Raw genomic sequence first — 19,113 nt, 5'->3', positions numbered from 1 at the left:
AGAGAGATTTAACTTAGAAAGGAGAACGCTATCATAGTGAAGGAAGTAAAACAGAGTCCAGGTACTTTACTTCTAACTTTCACAAAGTTTATCAGTAGAATAGGCTGAAGAAAGGCTTTACTCACCCTGTCAGGTTAGCTTCAGTGCAAGCCATCCTGAGGTTTTCTTCCCACTGTGGATCTGGGAGAAGAGGTGAAGAATCTATCAGCATCATGACTATTGATTATTCGTCCAACCCCCTCTTTTTGCAAAAAAGGAAACGAAGATGAAGTTATGCCTAAGATCATAAAGCTAATTAGTGGTAGATCTCAGACTTAACCCGTCTCAAGATTTTTCAAAAAGCTATACTATGCTGCCTTCATCATACAGTAGATGTAAGCTATATACATTGGGAAGAATATGAATAATCATAGTAATAAGCAGTGAGAGTAGGGGAAACAGAGGTCATGATACATATCTTTTCCTCCAAAGGAGTCTATCCAGGGTCTATGGTAGGGGGAAAAAGATAGGGAAACTTCCCACACCAAACTCTTGGTAGTTACCCTTTGTCCATTCTAAATCTCACCAAGTTTCCTTCCCAATACCTTGGACTTTGCACAAAAGGAGCTGAGGGAAGGAAACATGAGGAAAGAAACCATGGAAAGAATTATGGAGCCATATACACATATCTTTAGACATGGAGATGCTAGAAAGAAGAGGCACACTTCTTCCATTTACATCCTCTTTTTCAACTCCCTCCACCTGCTATTTAAGACTAGAGTCATAAGGCAGACCCACAATTGGTCTGTTAATAACCTTGAGCTGAAGAGTAAAGGATAGGGTGTCTCTGACCTGTTAACTTCTGGATCTTTTTCAATCTATGCTGCTTTGAAGTCTAGAGAAGCACAAAAAGAAAAAAGAAAATCAGATTATGTTCTAGGTTAGAGACAAGACAGCACTTGTCACCTTTTAGATATCAGATATTGATACATCTCATGCATCAGATATTGATACAGTTGGCATCCATAACCACATGTAAATGCTGTAACAAACATATAAATATCAGGGAATATAGAGGACAGTGATTAACTTTCTAAGAGAGAAAGGAAGAATTATTCAAGAAGTTGCATTTGTACTGGAGTTTAAAGAATCAGCACAAGACTTTTAGGCGAAGAAAGAGTATTTCAGGCAAGTGGGAACATCACTGAGATCAGCATGTCATGATTGTCAGGTGCACTTTTGCTAAGTAGTGGGAGATGCTAGGCTGACAAGGTAGATGGAAGCCAGGTTATGCCTAATGGTAGAATTTTAATTTTATTCTGTAGTCAGAAAACTCCTGGGATTTTTTCAAAGTGCTCCAGGTCATTTTAAAGGCAGTAATGACATTTGTTACCATTTCAAATAAAACAATTTTTTTTTTTTTTTTTTTTTTTTTTTTGAGATGGAGTTTCACTCTGTCGCCCAGGCTGGAGCGCAGTGGCGCCATCTCGGCTCACTGCAACCTCCACCTCCTGGGTTCTAGTGATGCTCCTGCCTCAGCCTCCCTAGTAGATGAGCCACCATGCCCAACTAATTCTTGTAATTTTAGTAGAGACGGGGTTTTGCCACGTTGGCCAGGCTGGTCTCAAACTCCCGACCTCAGGTGATCCGCCCAACCTTGGCTTCCCAAAGTGCTAGAGTTACAGGTGTGAGCCACCACGCCCAGCCCAGCATCCTTTTAAATGCTGAATTAAGCTCCTCAAAAAAAGAGTAAGGGAAATCCTTACAGGCCAAAATTAAGGAGAAAACTGAAAAACATGAGCAGAAAATCATCTGATACTTCAACACCCTATATCATTTGTAGCGTCAGTCAGAAGGGATTTGGGTTAACAACAAGGTAGGAGCAAAAGACAAGACCCATGTGAAGTGTGTATTTGGAATGGAGACCCTGGGAAAAAGCCAGAATTCTAAAAATGCTACATGTTTAGTGGAAAAGTGGCTAGGAAAGAAATCTGCCCACCACAAGAAAATTTGTACTCTAGGTAGAGGGAAAAAAAAAAACCAAAAAACACCTTCTCTGAGAATTTTAACCATGAGTCTATCCTCATACTGGCTTGGAGTTCTAATTTATACCCACTGTGTAGCCAGAAACCCTCAAATTGAAAATAAAAGTGGAGCGATCCTGGGCTGGTAATGCTTTAGGGCAAAAGATGAAAGTAAATGTAAATCTCCTTGGAAATTAAAAAGAAGTAGAATTGATCAGGTGCAGTGGCTCGTGCCTGTAATCCCAGCACTTTGGGAGGCTAGGCAGGAGGATCACTTGTGCCCAGGAGTTTGAGACCAGCCTGGACAACATAGTGAGACCCTGTCTCTACAAAAAATAAAAAATAATTTTAAAAAATTAGCTTGGGCGGCCAGTCATGGTGGCTCATGCCTGTAATCCCAGCACTTTGGGAGGCCGAGGCAGACAGATCACTTAGGGTTGGGAGTTTGAGACCAGCCTGGCCAACATGGTGAAACTCCATCTCTACTAAAAATACAAAAAAATAGCCAGACATGGTGGTGTGCACCTGTAATCCCAGCTACTTGGGAGGCTGAGGCAGGAGAATCATTTCAACCCAGGAGGTGGAGGTTGCAGTGAGCTGAGATCATGCCACTGAACTCCAGCTTGGGCAAACAGAGCAAGACTCAGTCTCAAAAAAAAAAAAAAAAAAAAAAAAAAATTAGCTGGGTGTGGTGGTGTGTGCCTGTGGTCCCAGATGTTTGGGTGGCTGAGGTAGGAGGATCTCTTGAGCCTGGGAGGTCAAGGCTGCAGTGAGCTGTGATCCTGCCACTGCACTTTCCAGCCTGGGTGATACAGCAAGACCCTGTCTCAAAAAAAAAAAAAAAAAAGAAAAGAAAAGAAAAGAAAAGAAAAAAAGAAGTAGAAGAGGAAGAAGAAGAAAACAGTTTAAATAACTACACATTAATGAATGTGAAAACGCTGATAAAATAGTTAAATTCCTAGAAAAAAAATATAAGATACCAAAACTGGCCGCCAAAAAGAAATAGATCATTTGAGTAGACCAGTAAGTATGAAAGCAATTGAAATGATAATCAGACATTCTACATCAGACATAATAAAATAATTCATCAAGGTTTCTGAATACCAGAACTACTTACAAATATCAGTAGCATTTCTCTACTACAGTAAAAACTATAAAAATATAATTTAATAAAAGATATTCTTCACAATAGCAATAAAATGATAAAAGTATAAAGGTATTAAGTAAACCAAGAATACAGAAGACTTCCATGTAGAAAACTATAAAATTCTAATAAAAGACATAGAAGATGATCTGAATAAATGCAGGGATAGTCCAAGTTCTTGGTTGGAATAACTTGAAATTACGAAGATGTCAGTACTCCCCAAATTAATTTTTTTTTTTGAGATGGAGTCTCGCTGTGTTGCCCAGGCTGGAGTGCAGTGGCACGATCTCAGCTCACTGCAACCTCCACCTCCCAGGTTCAAGCAATTCTCCTGCCTCAGCCTCCTGAGTAGCTGGGACTACACGTGCGCACCACCAGGCCCAGCTAATTTTTATATTTTTAGTAGAGATGGGGTTTCACCATGCTGGCCAGGCTGGTCTCGAACTCAGACTCCTGACCTTGTGATCCACCCGCCTCGGCCTCCCAAAGTGCTAGGATTACAGGCGTGAGCCACCGCACCCAGCCAAATTAAATTTTTTTTATATATATATATATATATATAAAATTACATATATGTGTCTATATATAGACACAGACATATGTGTGTGTGTGTCTGTATACAGACACACTTTTTTTTTTAACTTTTTTTTTTTTTTCCGAGACAGGGTCTCATTGTATTGCCTAGGCTGGAGTGCGGTGGCACGATCATGGCTTACCACAGCCTCAACATCCTGGGCTCAAGTAATTCTCAGCCTCCCAAGTAGCTGGGACTACAGGTGCAATACCCCACACCTGGTTAATTTTTTAAATTTTTTTGTAGAGACGGGGTCTCATTATGTTGCCCAGGCTTAAATTATATTTTAATGCATTCCCAATTCATATTTCATTTGAAATGTTTCAAGAACTTGTTAAATGCTCTGAAATTAATATGACAAATAAAGGTCTACTGATAGCTAAATCAACCTTAAAAAGAAAAGCAAAGGAGGGAATTGCTGTACCAAACTCTAAGACACACTACAAAGTTGTAGGAAATAAAAACAGGAACAAATAGACCAATGAAACAGAGAGCTCAGAGACAGGCATATGTATATATGGCCACTTATTATAATAAAGGGAGTTCCATAAATCAATGGGAAAATGATTGTTTAGCAAATGGTGATGAGAGTCGGGCACAGTGACTCACGCCTATAATCCCAGCACTTTGGGAGGCCAAGGCAGGCAGATTGCTTGAGCTCAGGAGTTCGAGACCAGCCTGGGCAATGTGACGAAACCCCATCTCTAAACAAATACAAAAAGTTAGCTGGGCGTGGTGGCACACGCCTGTGGTCCCAGCTATTCAGGAGGCTGAGGTAGGAAGATCACTTGAGCCCAGGAGGTGGTTACAGTGAGCCGAGATCACACCATTGCACTCCAACTTGAGTGAAAGAGCAAAACCCTGTCTCAAAAAAAGAAAAAAAAATGGTTATGGGGAAACTGGCTCACTATAGAGAAAAATAAAATTGTATCACTTCCTAATACCACATATAGAGGTGGACTCCAAGTATATTAAAAACTAAAATGTGAAATGTAAGACTGGAACATAGAAAAAAGGTAGGAGAAACTCTTTGTGGCCTAGAGCAGAGAACTTCTTAAGGAAAACTTCAGAAAAATAAACCATAGGCGTAATTGCTAGGAGGGAAGATTTTAAATGTTTCCTCCACACACAAAAAAAGGTAAGTGAGATGATGGATATGTTAATTCACTTAATTTAATCAACCCACAATGTAAACGTGCAACAAACCATCACATTATACACCATAAATATATACATTGGTATGTCTCAAATTAATTTTTTCTTTTGAGACAGAGTTTCCTTCTGTCACTCAGCCCGGAGTGCAGTAGCTCAAAGTTCATGGCACCCTCTGCCTCCTGGGCTCAAGCAATTCACACGCCTCAGCCTCCTGGGGAAGCTGGGATTACAGGCATGCACCACCATGCCCCGCTCATTTTTATATTTTTCGTAGCGACAGGGTTTTATCATATTGGCCAGGCTGGTCTCAAACTCCTGACCTCAAGTGATCCACCCTTCTCGGTCTCCCGAAATGCATGAGCCACCATGCCTGGCCTCTCAAAAAAATTTTAATCCAGTAGAAGACTTACCCACATTCAAATGGAACCTCAAAATGACAAATCTACCACTCACTCCTAACCTCAGGTAACTGCAAAGAAAGTTGCCTTCACACTGAGAATTCCAGGGGTGGGGGTGAAGTCTCTGAGAAGTCATAACCACAGGCTAACTTCTGGATATTTGGCAGCTCAAGTTCACATTATCTGGATTGTCCCCAAAAACCTTCAAGCCATGAATTTAAAGTGGTCCTGGACTGATGGTGCCAGAGTCAAAAGTAAATGAAATGCTCTTTGAGGAAAATCTTTATCCTAGGCTTCAAAATCCTCACAAATATCGTATTTTATTAAATTTAAGATGCTATTGATTATAAAATGTGCCATCAATTTATATGCTAGTAGAATGAAAAAAATACGCTGTCAATTAATTAAATACCATCAATTGTAAGACACACCTCAATTTCATAAGTGTTAACTATTAAAAAATAAGCACAAGTGGAGAAACAAACCTGCAAAGATGTCAGGTATTGTGATTTTCAGAGGTAGATTAGAAAACACCTATGCATATTGTATTTAAAGAAGTAAAATGCCAGGCACTGTGGCACATGCCTGTGATCCCAGCACTTTGGGAGGCTGAGGTGGGCGGATCATGAGGTCAAGAGATCAAAACCATCCTGGCCAACATGGTGAAACCCTGTCTCTACTAAAAATACGAAAATTAGCCAGTCGTGGTGGCATGTGCCTGTAGTCCCAGCTACTCGCGAGGCTGAGGCAGGAGAATTACTTGAACTCGGGAGATGGAGGTTGCAGTGAGCTGAGATCACACCACTGCACTCCAGCCTGGGCAACCAAGTGAGACTCCATCTCAAAAAAAAAAAGGGCCGGGCGCGGTGGCTCAAGCCTGTAATCCCAGCACTTTGGGAGGCCGAGACGGGCGGATCACGAGGTCAGAAGATCGAAACCATCCTGGCTAACACGGTGAAACCCCGTCTCTATTAAGAAATACAAAAAACTAGCCGGGCGAGGTGGCGGGCGCCTGTAGTCCCAGCTACTCGGGAGGCTGAGGCAGGAGAATGGCGGGAACCCGGGAGGCGGAGCTTGCAGTGAGCTGAGATCCGGCCACTGCACTCCAGCCTGGGCGACAGAGCAAGACTCCGTCTCAAAAAAAAAAAAAAAAAAAAAAGAAAGAAAGAAAGAAAGGAAAAAGAAAAAAAGAAAGAAAATACAAGTATAAATAAATTTGTAAGAAACACAAACCCATAAACAGTGATCTAGCAGATTTGAAAACAGAATCAAATCTTACTTCCAGAAATTAATAAGAATGCAAAGTACTGAAATGGATTGGCTTACTAGCATTGATAAAATATTTCTGAATAAAGAATGGATAAGTACATATATTTAAATCTGAGGAGTAACCACTAAAAGAATAGAAACAGAGTTCATAACTTCCAAGCCAGTAGAAGGGGAAAAAATGGAAAGAAAAAAAGCACCAGTTTGGGATTTCAATTTATAGTAATGGTTTGAACCCTCCAAATGAAAACAATAAAAGTTGGACAAAATATGTTTTAAAATATCCATTTAAAGTCATTAGAGACCTATCAAGGGGTCAAAAACCAGAGGAGCCAAGATCCTAGAGAAAAAGGAAGTGGAGGGAAATAAGCCCAGCTAAACTGAAATTTCACAGTTTTATGGGAATACATGAACAAAAAGATGAGTTGAGAACCCCTAATATCTCAGGCTTTCAGTTGGAATCCCCAAAGGGCTATACCTAGGAGTAAGAATCAACCTGAAATAAACCAGGCTCAAAAATGGAAGCTCAGCCTCTGATAAATTCAATCCTTTATTGGATTGAGATGATCCCTTTATTGGATTGAGATAATCTAAATGACTAAAAAGTGAAAATAGCGCCCTCTGGAGGAAAGTAACTTTATCCAGAAGCTTGAATTTTCTCTTCAAAATTATATATAAAATCTCTGATATTAAATCAAAAATTGCCATGCTTACTAGAAGACAAGACCGACTGATTGAAGACTAAGAGATAAACATGGGGAATAAAAACAAATCCATAGGCAATCCAGATATTGAAGTAATAAAACATGGATTTTAAAATATATGTGCTTTATATATACAAGAAATTAGATGACAAGATGGACAATTTTGGCCAAGAACTAAAAACTAAAAACTGAAAAAAAAAAACTAATGGGAATTGTAGAACAGGAGAAATAAAGAACTCAGTGAGGGGTACAGATTAGACACAACTGAAGAAATGTCTGAAGAAAATATTCATAATGAAGCATGGAAATAAAATAAATAAAAGAGCCAATAGACATATGGGACACAGTAATAGGAGTCCCAGAAGGAAAGGGGAGACAGAATAGGAGTCCCAGACATAAATGCAAGCAGAAACAACATTTGAAAGTTAACACTGCAGGGAGTATATGGTAACTCTCTGTACTTTCTGCTCAGTTTTGCTGTGAACCTAAAAACTGCTTTAAAGTGTAGTCTATTTTTTTTTTTTAAAAAGGGAATAGCTAAGAACTTTCCAAAATGCAAGCCTTAGATGCAAGAAGTGTTATGAAGCAGCATGAAGACAAAGAAAACCTAAACCTAAACTTAAGTACACTACAGAATGCTGAATACCAACACAATAATTTTTTTTTTTTTTTTTTTTTTTTTTTTTTTTTTTTGGTGAGATGGAGTCTTGTCCAGCTTGTCACCATGCTGGAGTGCAGTGGCGCAATCTCGGCTCACTGCAACCTCCTCCTCCCCAGTTCAAGCACTTCTTCTGCCTCAGCTTCCCAAGTAGCTGGGGCTACAGGCACGTGCCACCACGCCCAGCTAATTTTTGTATTTTTAGTAGAGACGGTGTTTCACCATGTTGGCCAGGATGGTCTCGATCTCTTGACCTCATGATCCACTTGCCTCAACTTCCCAAAGTGCTGGGATTACAGGCGTGAGCCATGGCACCCAGCCCTAACAAAATGAGTCTTAATAGGCAAAAATAAAAGACGCATTATATTCAAAAGAGGAATAAGATGAATAGTTGATATCTTTTAGAAATATTGGAAGCCAGGAAACAATAGAATAAAGTCTTTTAATGTGCTAAAAGAAAATAAGTGCCTACCTAGATTTTTTTTTTTTTTTTTTTTTTTTTTTTTTTTTTTTTGAGACGGAGTCTCGCTCTGTCACCCAGGCTGGAGTGCAGTGGCCAGATCTCAGCTCACTGCAAGCTCCGCCTCCCGGGTTCCCGCCATTCTCCTGCCTCAGCCTCCCGAGTAGCTGGGACCACAGGCGCCGCCACCTCGCCCGGCTAATTTTTTGTGTTTTTAGTAGAGACGGGGTTTCGCCGTGTTAGCCAGGATGGTCTCGATCTCCTGACCTAGTGATCCGCCCGTCTCGGCCTCCCAAAGTGCTGGGATTACAGGCTTGAGCCACCGCGCCCGGCCCTACCTAGATTTTTTTTCTTTTCCTTTTAAGACCAGGTCTCTCTGTTGCCCAAGCTGCAGTGCGGTGGCACAACCATAGCTCACTGTAACCTCAAACTCTTGGGCTCAAGCAATCATCGTGTCTCAGCCTCCTGAGTAGCTAGGACTACAGGTGCACACCACCACACCCAGCCATTTTTTTTTTTTTTTTCGATTTTTGGAGAGACAGGATCTTACTGTGTTTCCCAGGCTGGTCTCAAACTGCTGGCCTCAAGTGATCCTCCTGTCTTGGCCTCTCAAAGTGCTGGGATTATAGGCATGAACCATAGCACATGGCTGTTAGACTTTTACACTTAATGAAATTTAAAGTTCAAAATTTTAAGTGAAATAGAGAAATAGAGAAATAGAGAAATAGAGAAATAGAGAAATTTTCAGTCAAAGAAAAACAAACTATTTGTAGTATGCCTAATTGGTCTGCCTAGGACTTTCAAACAATGTTGAATAGAAGTAGTGAAAACAGGATTTATCCCAAGAATGCAAAGATTTTTCAACACAAGAAAATAAATCACTGTAATATACCACATTTACAACATAAAGAAGAAAAACTCACATGATCATATAAATTGATACAGAAAAAAGCATTTGACATAATCCTACAATGATTTATAATAAAAACACTCAACTAAATAGCAATAGAAGGAGACTTCCTTAGCATGATAAAGGACATTGCAATGGGCCCAATGTTTATGTCCCCCGCAGAATTCATATGTTGAAATCCTCACTCTCAATGTAATGTATTAGTAGATGGAGCCTTTGGGAAGTGATTAGGTCATGAGGGGTTTCCCTCTTGAATGGGATTAGTGTCCTTACAAAAAATTCTCCAGAGGACTGGGCATGGTGGCTCACACCTGTAATCCCAGCACTTTGGGAAGCTGAGGCGGGTGGATCACTTAAGGCCAGGAGTTTGAGACCAGCCTGGCCAACATGGCGAAACCCTGTCTCTACTAAAAACACAAAAATTAGCCAGGCATGATGGCACATGCCTGTAATCCCAGCTACTCAAATGGCTGAGGCATGAGAATTGCTTGAACCCAGAAGGAGGAGGTTCTAGTGAGCTGAGATCAAGCCACTGCATTCCAGCCTTGGCAACAGAGCAAGACTCTGTCTCAAAAAAAAAAAAAAAAAACCTCCAGAGATCTCTCTCACTCTTTCCACCATGTAAAAACACAGTGAGAAGTTGCCAGTCTGCAACCCAGAAGAAGTACCTCACCAGAATCTGACCATGCTGGCACCCCAATCCTGGACTTCCCAGCCTCTAGAGCTATAAGAAAAAAGTTTCTGTTGTTTATAAGCCACCCAGTTTATGATATTTTGTTACAGAAACCTGAATGGACTAAGATAGAAATTGAAACCAAGAAGTGAGGGTGCTGTTGCCACAAACACCAAAAAATGGGTAATGAGGAAAGGGTGGAAAAGCTTTGAGGTGCATGCTAGAAAAAGCCTACATTGCCAAAAATGAACTATTAAGGGTGATGTTGCTGAGGGCTCAGAAAGAAAAGAGGAGAGTTGTAGAGAAAGCTTGCATCTTCTTAGAGAATATCTAAGTAATCACGAACACAATGTTGGTAGAAATATGCACAGTAAAGGCCATTCTGACGAGGACTCATAAAGAAATAAGGAACATATTATTGGAAACAGAGAAATAGTGATCCTTGTAAGTGGCCAAGAACTTAGCAGAATTATGTTCATGTTCTAGTGTTCTATGGAAAGTAGAACTTGTGAGTCATGAAACTGGGTATTTAGCTAATGAGATTTCTTTTTTTTTTTCTTTTTCTTTTACTTTTTTTTTTTTCTTTTGAGACAGAGTTTTGCTCTTGTTGCCCAGGCTGAAGTGCAGTGGCGTGATCTCGGCTCACCACAACCTCCACCTCCCGGGTTCAAGCGATTCTGCTGCCTCAGCCTCCCAAGTAGCTGGCATTACAGGAACCTGCCACCACATCCTGCTAATTTTTGTATTTTTAGTAGAGACAGGGTTTCACCATGTTGGCCAGGCTGGTCTCGAACTCCTGACCTCAGGTGATCTGCCTGCCTCAGCCTCCCAAAGTGCTGGGATTACAGGCACAAGCCACCATGCCCGGCTAGCTAATGAGATTTCTAAGTAAAGTTCTGAAGAAGTGCCTTGGTTCTCCTGACTGTTTATAGTAAAATGAGAGAGGAGAGAATTGACTTGAAGATGGAATTATTGAGCAAAAAGGAACTAAAATTTAAGGATATGAAAAGTTCTCAGCCTATCCCTATTGCAAAAAATTAGAAAGTCTATTCAAAGAGAAAACTAAAGGTGTGACCAAGTGACCCTTTGATAAGGAGATCAGTATATGTGTGAAACGTGGACTTAATCAGCCACCACAGCAGGAAAACTGCCAGGTTGAACTGAAGGAGCAGGAGATGGGAGGGAATGAGGAAAGGCTGTTGGTCTTCTTGAATTTTATAATTTGGGACCATAGAGCTCTTCAGCCACAAACATACACTATTCTGGAAGACAAGGAAAGAATAACCTGGAAGGTGATTCAGAGATCATCGGGGCTGCCACCTCAGTTTCAAAAAGGGGGACCATTGCTTCACTTTCAACAGGTTAGACAACCTCTATCCAAAGCTGTGTGGGCAGGGCCACCTGGCAAAGCCCTGGGGGTGCAACTCCTGCCAGGTAGAGCCACTGGAGCAGGTCCTTCACCCCGGTGGGTCTAGAAGTCAGCACTATTGCCCCAATGACGCCTCATCTGTTTAAAATTGTACAGAAGTTCTAACCAGAGCAATTAGGCCAGGAAAAGAAAAGCCATGCAAAGGAGAAATGAACAAGTAAAACTGTATTCACAGATGACATATCTTACATACAGAATATCGGAAAGAAACCAGAAGAAACCTATTAGAGCTAATAAAAGCAACTCCATTCTTAGCATCCAAAACAATAAAATACTCAGGAATAAATTTAAACAAGGAGGTGCAAGATTGTACACTGATAAGTTCAAAGCATTGTTGAAAAACTAAAGAAGACCTAAATAAATGGAAAGACATCCCTTGTTCATGGATTGGAATATTTAATATTGTTAAAATGGCAATATTCCCCAAAGCAATCTACAGATTCAGTATAATCCCTCTCAAAATCCCAATAGCCTTTTTTACAGAAATGAAAAAGCTGGTCCCAAAATTCATATGGAATTACAAAGGTCCCTGAATAGCCAAAAAATCTTGAAAAAGAACAAAGTTGGAGGACTCATACTTCCTGATGTTAAAACTTACAAAGCTGTAGTAATCAAAACAGTGTGGTACTGGCATAAGGATAAACATATAGATCTATGAAATCAAATTGAGTCTAGAAATAAATCCATATATCTACAAATCAATTGATTTTCTATAAGGGTAACAAGACCATTCAATAGGAAAAGAATAGTCTCTTCAACAAATGGTGCTGGGACAACTAGATAGCCACATGCAAAAGAATGAAGTTGGACTCTTAATTCACACCATCTACAAAAATTAATTCAAAATGACGCAAAGACCTAAATGTAAGAGCTGTAAAACTATAAAACTCTCAGAAGAAAACATAGGATTGTGATGGTTAATTTCATGTGAACTTGGCTAAGCTATGTCCCCAGTTGTTTGTTCAAAAGCTAGTCTAGGACTGGGCACGGTGGCTCACACCTGTAATCCCAGCACTTTGGGAGGCCAAGGCGGGCAGATCACGAGGTCAAGAGATCAAAACCATCCTGGCCAACATGGTGAAACCTCGTCTCTACTAAAAATACAAAACTTAGCTGGACGTGGTGGCACACGCCTGTAGTCCCAGCTACTCGGGAGGCTGAGGAAGGAGAATTGCTTGAACCCAGGAGGCAGAGGTTACAGTGAGCTGAGTTGGCACCACTGCACTCCAGAGGGAGACTCCATCTAAAAATAAAATTAAATAATTAAAAAATTTTTTAAAAGCTAGTCTAGATGTTGCTTGTTGCTGTGAAAGTAGTTTTCAGATGTGCTTAACATTTAGAATTAGTACACCTTAAAGCTGATTAATGTCCATAATGTGGGTGGGCATCACCTAATCAGTTGAAGGCCTTGAGAGCAGAGACTGAGGTTTCCTCAAGAGGAAGGTATTCTGCCTCAAGACTGCAATGGGAAATCCTTGCTTGAGTTTCTAGCCTGGGCTATGCTGATTTTGGACTCAACACTACAACACAACTCTTGAGTTTCTGGTATGCCCTGTGGATTTCTGATTTGTTAAGCCCTGACAATTTTGTGAGCCGATTTCTTAAAATCTCTCTCTCCCTGTCTCTTTTTTATATATGTGTGTTTGTTATAATAAAGAATAATCTGGTTTTGTTCCAGGTGCCTAGCATAAAACAACAGAAACCTTTAGAATTTTGTGTTAGGGGTGTCTCTCATATAATGAGGTGAAAAAGAGAAATAATTTATCCTTCTATGTTAGGAGGCAGGGATAACCTTGATTCTAAAATCTAATAAGGACAATATTAGAAAGAAAAATCATAAGCCAATCTCTTTCATGAACATAGATGTAAAAGTCCTAAACAAAATATCAGCAAAGTGAATCCAATAATATGTGAAAAGCATCTGCCAGGCACAGTGGCTTACACCTGTAATCCCAGCACTTTGGCAGGCCAAGGCAGGTGGATCACGTGAGGTCAGGAGTTCGAGACCAGCATATCCAATATGATGAAACCCCGTCTCTACTAAAAATACAACAAATTAGCTGAGTACGGTGGCAGGTGCCTTAGTCCCAGCTACTAGGAAGGCTGAGGCAGGAGAATCACTTGAAGCCGGGAGGCAGAGGTTGCAGTGAGCTGAGATCATACCACTGCACTCCAACCTGGGTGACAGAGCGAGACTCCATCTCAAAAAAAAAAAAAAGAAAGAAAGAAAAGCATCAAGAACATATTATATTTATTCCAAGAATTCACAGTTGTTTTATTTTCAAAACTCAGTGTAATTCAGCACATTAATAGGATAAACAAGAAAACCATATAACCATCTCACATAGAGACATGAAAATCACTTGATAAAATTTATCACCCGGCCAGGCGCAGTGACTCATGCTTGTAAATCTCAGCACTTTGGGATGTCAAGGTAGGCGGATCACCTGAGGTCAGGAGTTTCAGACCAGCCTAAACAAAATGGTGAAACCCCATCTCTACTAAAAATACAAAAATTAGCCAGGCATGGTGGCACTTGCCTGTAATCCCAGCTACTCAGGAGGCTGAGGCACAAGAATCGCTTGAACCCGAGAGGTGGAGGTTGCAGCGAGCCGAGATCGCACCACTGCACTCCAGCCAGGGCAACAGAGTGAGACTCTGTCTCAAAAAAAAAAAAAAAATTAACACCCATTCATACTAAAACTATTTGCAGACTGGAAATAAAAGGGAACTTCCTGAATTTGTTAGAGTATTTGCCAAAACCATATAGCAAACATTATACATAAATGATGAATTATTGCAAACTATCCTCTACATAAAAAAAAAAGAATCCCCACTATACCATCTCCATTGAACATTGTAGAGGAAGTCCTAATCAATGCAATAAAACAAGAAAAAGAAAAGGTGTAAGAATCAGAAAGAAATAAATAAAATTATTATTTGCAGACAATATAGCTGTGTAGAATATCCAAAACATCTATAGATAAATAATTAGAATTGATAAGCAAATTTAGCAAAGTCTCTAGGTAGAAAGTCAATATATAAAAATCTATTGTGTTTTCAAGTATCAGGATCATTTAGAAAATGATATTTAAGGCTGGGTATGGTTGCTCACACCTGTAATCCCAGCACTTTGGGAGGCCAAGGTGAGAGGATTGCTTGAAGCCAGGAATTAAAGACCAGCCTGGGCAATATAGTGAGACCCCATCTCCACAAAAAAAAATTATTTTTATTTTTATTTTTATTTTTTGAGGCAGAGTCTTGCTCAGTCACCCAGGTTGGAGTGCAGTGGTGCAATCTTGGCTCACTGCAACCTCCACCTCCCAAGCTCAAGTGATTCTCCTACCTCAGTCTCCCAAGTAGCTGAGACTACAGGCACACCATCATGCCAGACTAATTTTTTGTACTTTTAGTAGAGATGGGGTTTCACCATGTTGGCTAGGCTGGTCTTAAACTCCTGACCTCAGGTGATCCCACCTGGCTAAGTTTCCCAAAGTGCTGGGATTACAGGTGTGAGCCACCGCGCCTGGCCTCCACAGAGGAAATTTTAAAAATTAGCCAGGTGTGGTGGCACATTCCTTTAGTCGTAACTACTCAGGAGGCTGAGGTGGTAGGATCACTTAAGCCCAAAAGTTCAAGGCTGCAGTGACTATGATTGTGCCACTGCACTTCAGCCTGGGCAACACAAAGAGATCCTAGCTCTTAAAAAAAAAAAAAAAAAGTAAGTAAAAGAAAATGACATTTAAAATACCACACCAAACCAGACATTATGTGCCTCTTGATGATTATCATCACCTGTGAAATATCTTCTTCCCCTCCTCAAAAAATATTAATTCTGATAAGTCTTAGATCCAACTTCCCCATTTACAAAACATACAGGAGATAAGGGAACATGTTAAATGAAAATATGGACATTTAATAAGCAAAATGTTAACTGCAAAATCTAGAGGACAAATAACCTATTTCTTTTCTTTTCTTTTTTATTCCTTTTTTTTTTTTTTTTTGAGACAGAGTCTCACTCTGTCGCTCAGGCTGGAGTGCAGTGGCACGATCTCAGCTCACTGCAACCTCTGCCTCCTGGGTTCAAGCAATTCTCCTGCCTCAGCCTCCCCAGTAGCTGGGATTACAGGCACGCGCCACCATGCCTGGTGAATTTTTTGTATTTTTAGTAGAGATGGAGTTTCACCACGTTGGCCAGGCTGGTCTTGAACTCCTGACCTCAAGTGATCCACCTGCCTCGGCCTCCCAAAGTGCTGGAATTACATGCGTGAGCCACCGCACCCGGCCCCATTTCTTCAAAACATAAATGGATAGAATAAAAGAGAGAAATGAAGATGGAGAATTTACAGATTAGAAGACACTTAAGAGACACACAAATCCATTTCAATCGGTGAACTTGAATCAAATAAACAGACTATAAATAATAATTTATATCACTTAGGAGACAATTGGAATTTTGCTTTGTGTTTTTTGTTTTTGTTTTTGTTTTTGTTTTTTTGGTTTTTTGTTTTTGAAGCAGGGCCTGGCTCCATCACCCAAGGTGGAGTACTGTGGAGCAATCTTGGCTCACTGCAACCTCCTCCCCCAAGGCTCAAGTGATCCTCCCACCTCAGCCTCCTGAGTAGCTGGGACCACAGGCGCATACCACCACACCAGCTAATTTTTATATTGTTAGTAGAGACAGGGTTTCACTATGTTGCCCAGGCTGATCTCCAACTCCTGAGCTCAAGCAGTCCTCCTGCCTCAGTCTCCCAAAGTGCTGGAATTACAGACGTGAGCCACACCACCCAGCCCATAATTGGAATTTGAATGCTGAAGGGTATTTGATGGTATTAAGAAATTATTGTCAAATTTTTTGGCATGATAATGGTATTGTGTTTAACTATTTTTAAAGAGTTCTTATGTTTTAGATATCTATACTAAAATATTTACAAATGAAATTCTATCATCTGAGATTTGCTTCAAAATAATGAGGTAAGAGAGTTGAAGCTGGGTGATGGATCCATGAAGATTCATGACACATTTCTATATATTTTCAATTTGTTTAAAACTTCCTTAATAAAAATGAAAAAGTATTACTATAGCTTCAAAAAACCCCTCTATATTGAAAACTAAATATTATTGAGATAAATTAAGAAGGTCTAAATAAACAAGACAGGAACACATTCATGGATCAGAAGACTTATTATTTTGAGGATGTCAGTTATCTCCAATCTAAACTATAAATCCAATACTTTCTCAATCAAAACCCTGCGTGTTTTTTGTGACAATTAGCAAGATGATTCACAGATATATATGGAAATGTCAATGACCTAGAATAGTGTAAGACAACTTCAAAGGTCAAAGTTGGGACCAGGCCTGGTGGCTCACACCCGCAATCCCAGCACATTGGGAGGCCAAGGTGAGCAGATCATCTGAGGTCAAGAGTTCAAGACCAGTCTAGCCAACATAGTGAAACCCTATCTCTACTAAAAAATACAAAAATTAAGGCCGGGCGCGGTGGCTCAAGCCTGTAATCCCAGCACTTTGGGAGGCCGAGATGGGCGGATCACGAGGTCAGGAGATCAAGACCATCCTGCTAACCCGGTGAAACCCCGTCTCTACTAAAAAATACAAAAAATTAGCCGGGCGAGGTGGCGGGCGCCTGTAATCCCAGCTACTCGGGAGGCTGAGGCAGGAGAATGGCGTAAACCCGGGAGGCGGAGCTTGCAGTGAGCTGAGATCCGGCCACTGCACTCCAGCCTGGGCGCAGAGCAAGACTCCGTCTCAAAAAAAAAAAAAATTAGCTGGGCATGGTGGTGTGCACCTGTAATCCCAGCTACTCGGGAGGCTGAGGCAGGAGAATCACTTGAACCTGGGAGGCAGAGGTTGCAGTGAGCCGAGACCACCTCAGTGCCCTCTATCCTGGGTGACAGAGTGAGACTCCGTCTCAAAAAAAAAAAATCAAAGTTGGAAGACTTACACTACCAAATTTTACAACACTACAAAGTTACATTATTGAAGATAGCAAGATATTGGTGTGAGGATAGGCAGACCAATGTAACAAAACACAGAGTCCTGAAATAGACCCACACGTATACATTTACCTGATTTATGACAGGGTCACCAATAAAATTCATTGAGAATAGGATGGTCTTTTCAATAAATGGTGCTGGAGAAAGGACAGGGATTACAGTGAAGTGGTGAGAAAGAGTCGTGAAAGTGTAGGATCAGATTTTAAATTCTGATATTTTGTTCATCATGGATTTTTTGCATTAATTTTTATTTTTTAATAACATTGCATTAGGCCAGGCATGGTGGCTTATGCCTGTAATCCTACACATTGGGAGGCCAAGGCAGGCAGATTACTTAACTCAGGAGTTCAAGACCAGACTGGGCAACATGGCAAAACCCCATCTCCACAAAAAAACACAAAAATTAGCCAGGTTTGGTGAAGCACGTCTCTGGTCCCAGCTACTTGGGAGGTCGAGGTGGGAGTATCACTTGAGCCCAAGAGGTTGAGGCTGCAGTGAGCTGTAATCACACTACTGCACTTCAGCCTGGGCAACAGAACAAAACCTAGTCTCAGTAAGAAAAAGAATAAGAATGTTTCATTAAATATCTCGATTATTAAGTTTTTTGGTGCTCCTTACATTTTGTGTTCAAGGTGAGTACCTCACTCATTTTTACCCTAGTTCCTGCCCTACTGGAAGAATTAGATATCTATATGGGGAGGAGGGGAGTGTTGACCCCTATCTCACACCATACACAAAAAGTAATTTGAGATGGATCATAGAGCTAAATGTGAAAGAAAAAAAAATAAGGCTTCTAGAAGAAATATAGAAGGGTATCTTCATGGCCTAGTGGTAAGCAACGGTTTCTTGCACTGGGGGTAGGGGTAGGGAGGGGAATACTAATCTTAAGAACATAACTTCATAAATTGGATTTCATTAAAATTTAGAACTTTTGGTCATTAAGACACCATTGTAAATGAAAAAGTGAGTCACAGAGTGGTAGAATTTATTTTAAATACCTGTATGTGACAAAGGACTCATGTCCATAGTATTCAAAGAATTCCTACAAATCAGTTAAGTAAAAGAAACACTGGTAACCCAATTATTAAAAACACACAAAAGATTCAAACAGACAGTTCACAAAAGAGAATTTCCAAATGGCCAATAAACATGAGAAGTTGTACATTATCTTTAGCCATTAGGGAAGTGCACATTAAAACCACAATACAATACCACACAGACTCACCAGAGTGACTAAAATGAAAAAGATGGGCTGGGCACAATGGCTCACACCTGTAATCTCAGTACTTTAGGAGGCCAAGGGGGGCAGATCACCTGAGGTCAGGAGTTCAAGACCAGCCTGGCCAACACGGTGAAACACCATCTAAAAAATCAGCCAGGCATGGTGGTGCAGGAGAATCACTTGATCTCCATGAGGCAAGAGAATCACTTGATCTCAGGAGGCAGAGGTTACAGTGAACCAAGACAGCACCACTGCATTTTAGGCTGGGCGACAGAGCAAGACTCTGTCTCAAAAAAAAAAAAAAAAAAAGAAAGAGAAAAAGAAAGAAAAAAGAAAAAGATGGACAATGCCAAGTGTTGGCAAGAAGGTGGAGCAACTAGAATTCTCAGATGCTATTCTTGGTATAATCACTTTAGAAAACTGGTATCATCTACTAAAATTAAACATATATACCACATGACCAAGCAATTCCTCTCCTATTGGAGGTAAGAAACCCACCAACA

General features: G+C 40.5%; 1 protein-coding gene across 1 annotated transcript in view; it reads right to left on the bottom strand.

Moving 5' to 3' along the window:
- The window catches only part of LOC105479909 (SPATA31 subfamily H member 1), a 42,793-nt gene that overhangs the window by 17,380 nt on the left and 6,300 nt on the right, over window positions 1-19,113 (bottom strand). The window contains exons 2-3 of the mRNA XM_071076428.1: window positions 832-874; window positions 126-180 (exon numbers count right to left, since the gene is read on the bottom strand). Of these exons, the coding sequence (XP_070932529.1) occupies window positions 126-180; window positions 832-874 (98 nt within the window). The remainder of the gene's footprint in view (window positions 1-125; window positions 181-831; window positions 875-19,113) is intronic.

Source organism: Macaca nemestrina, chromosome 13 (assembly GCF_043159975.1).
Source record: "Macaca nemestrina isolate mMacNem1 chromosome 13, mMacNem.hap1, whole genome shotgun sequence".
NCBI classification, from domain to species: domain Eukaryota; kingdom Metazoa; phylum Chordata; class Mammalia; order Primates; family Cercopithecidae; genus Macaca; species Macaca nemestrina.
The sequence above is the reverse complement of the archived record's forward strand: the minus strand, read 5'-3'. Positions and strand labels throughout refer to the sequence as shown.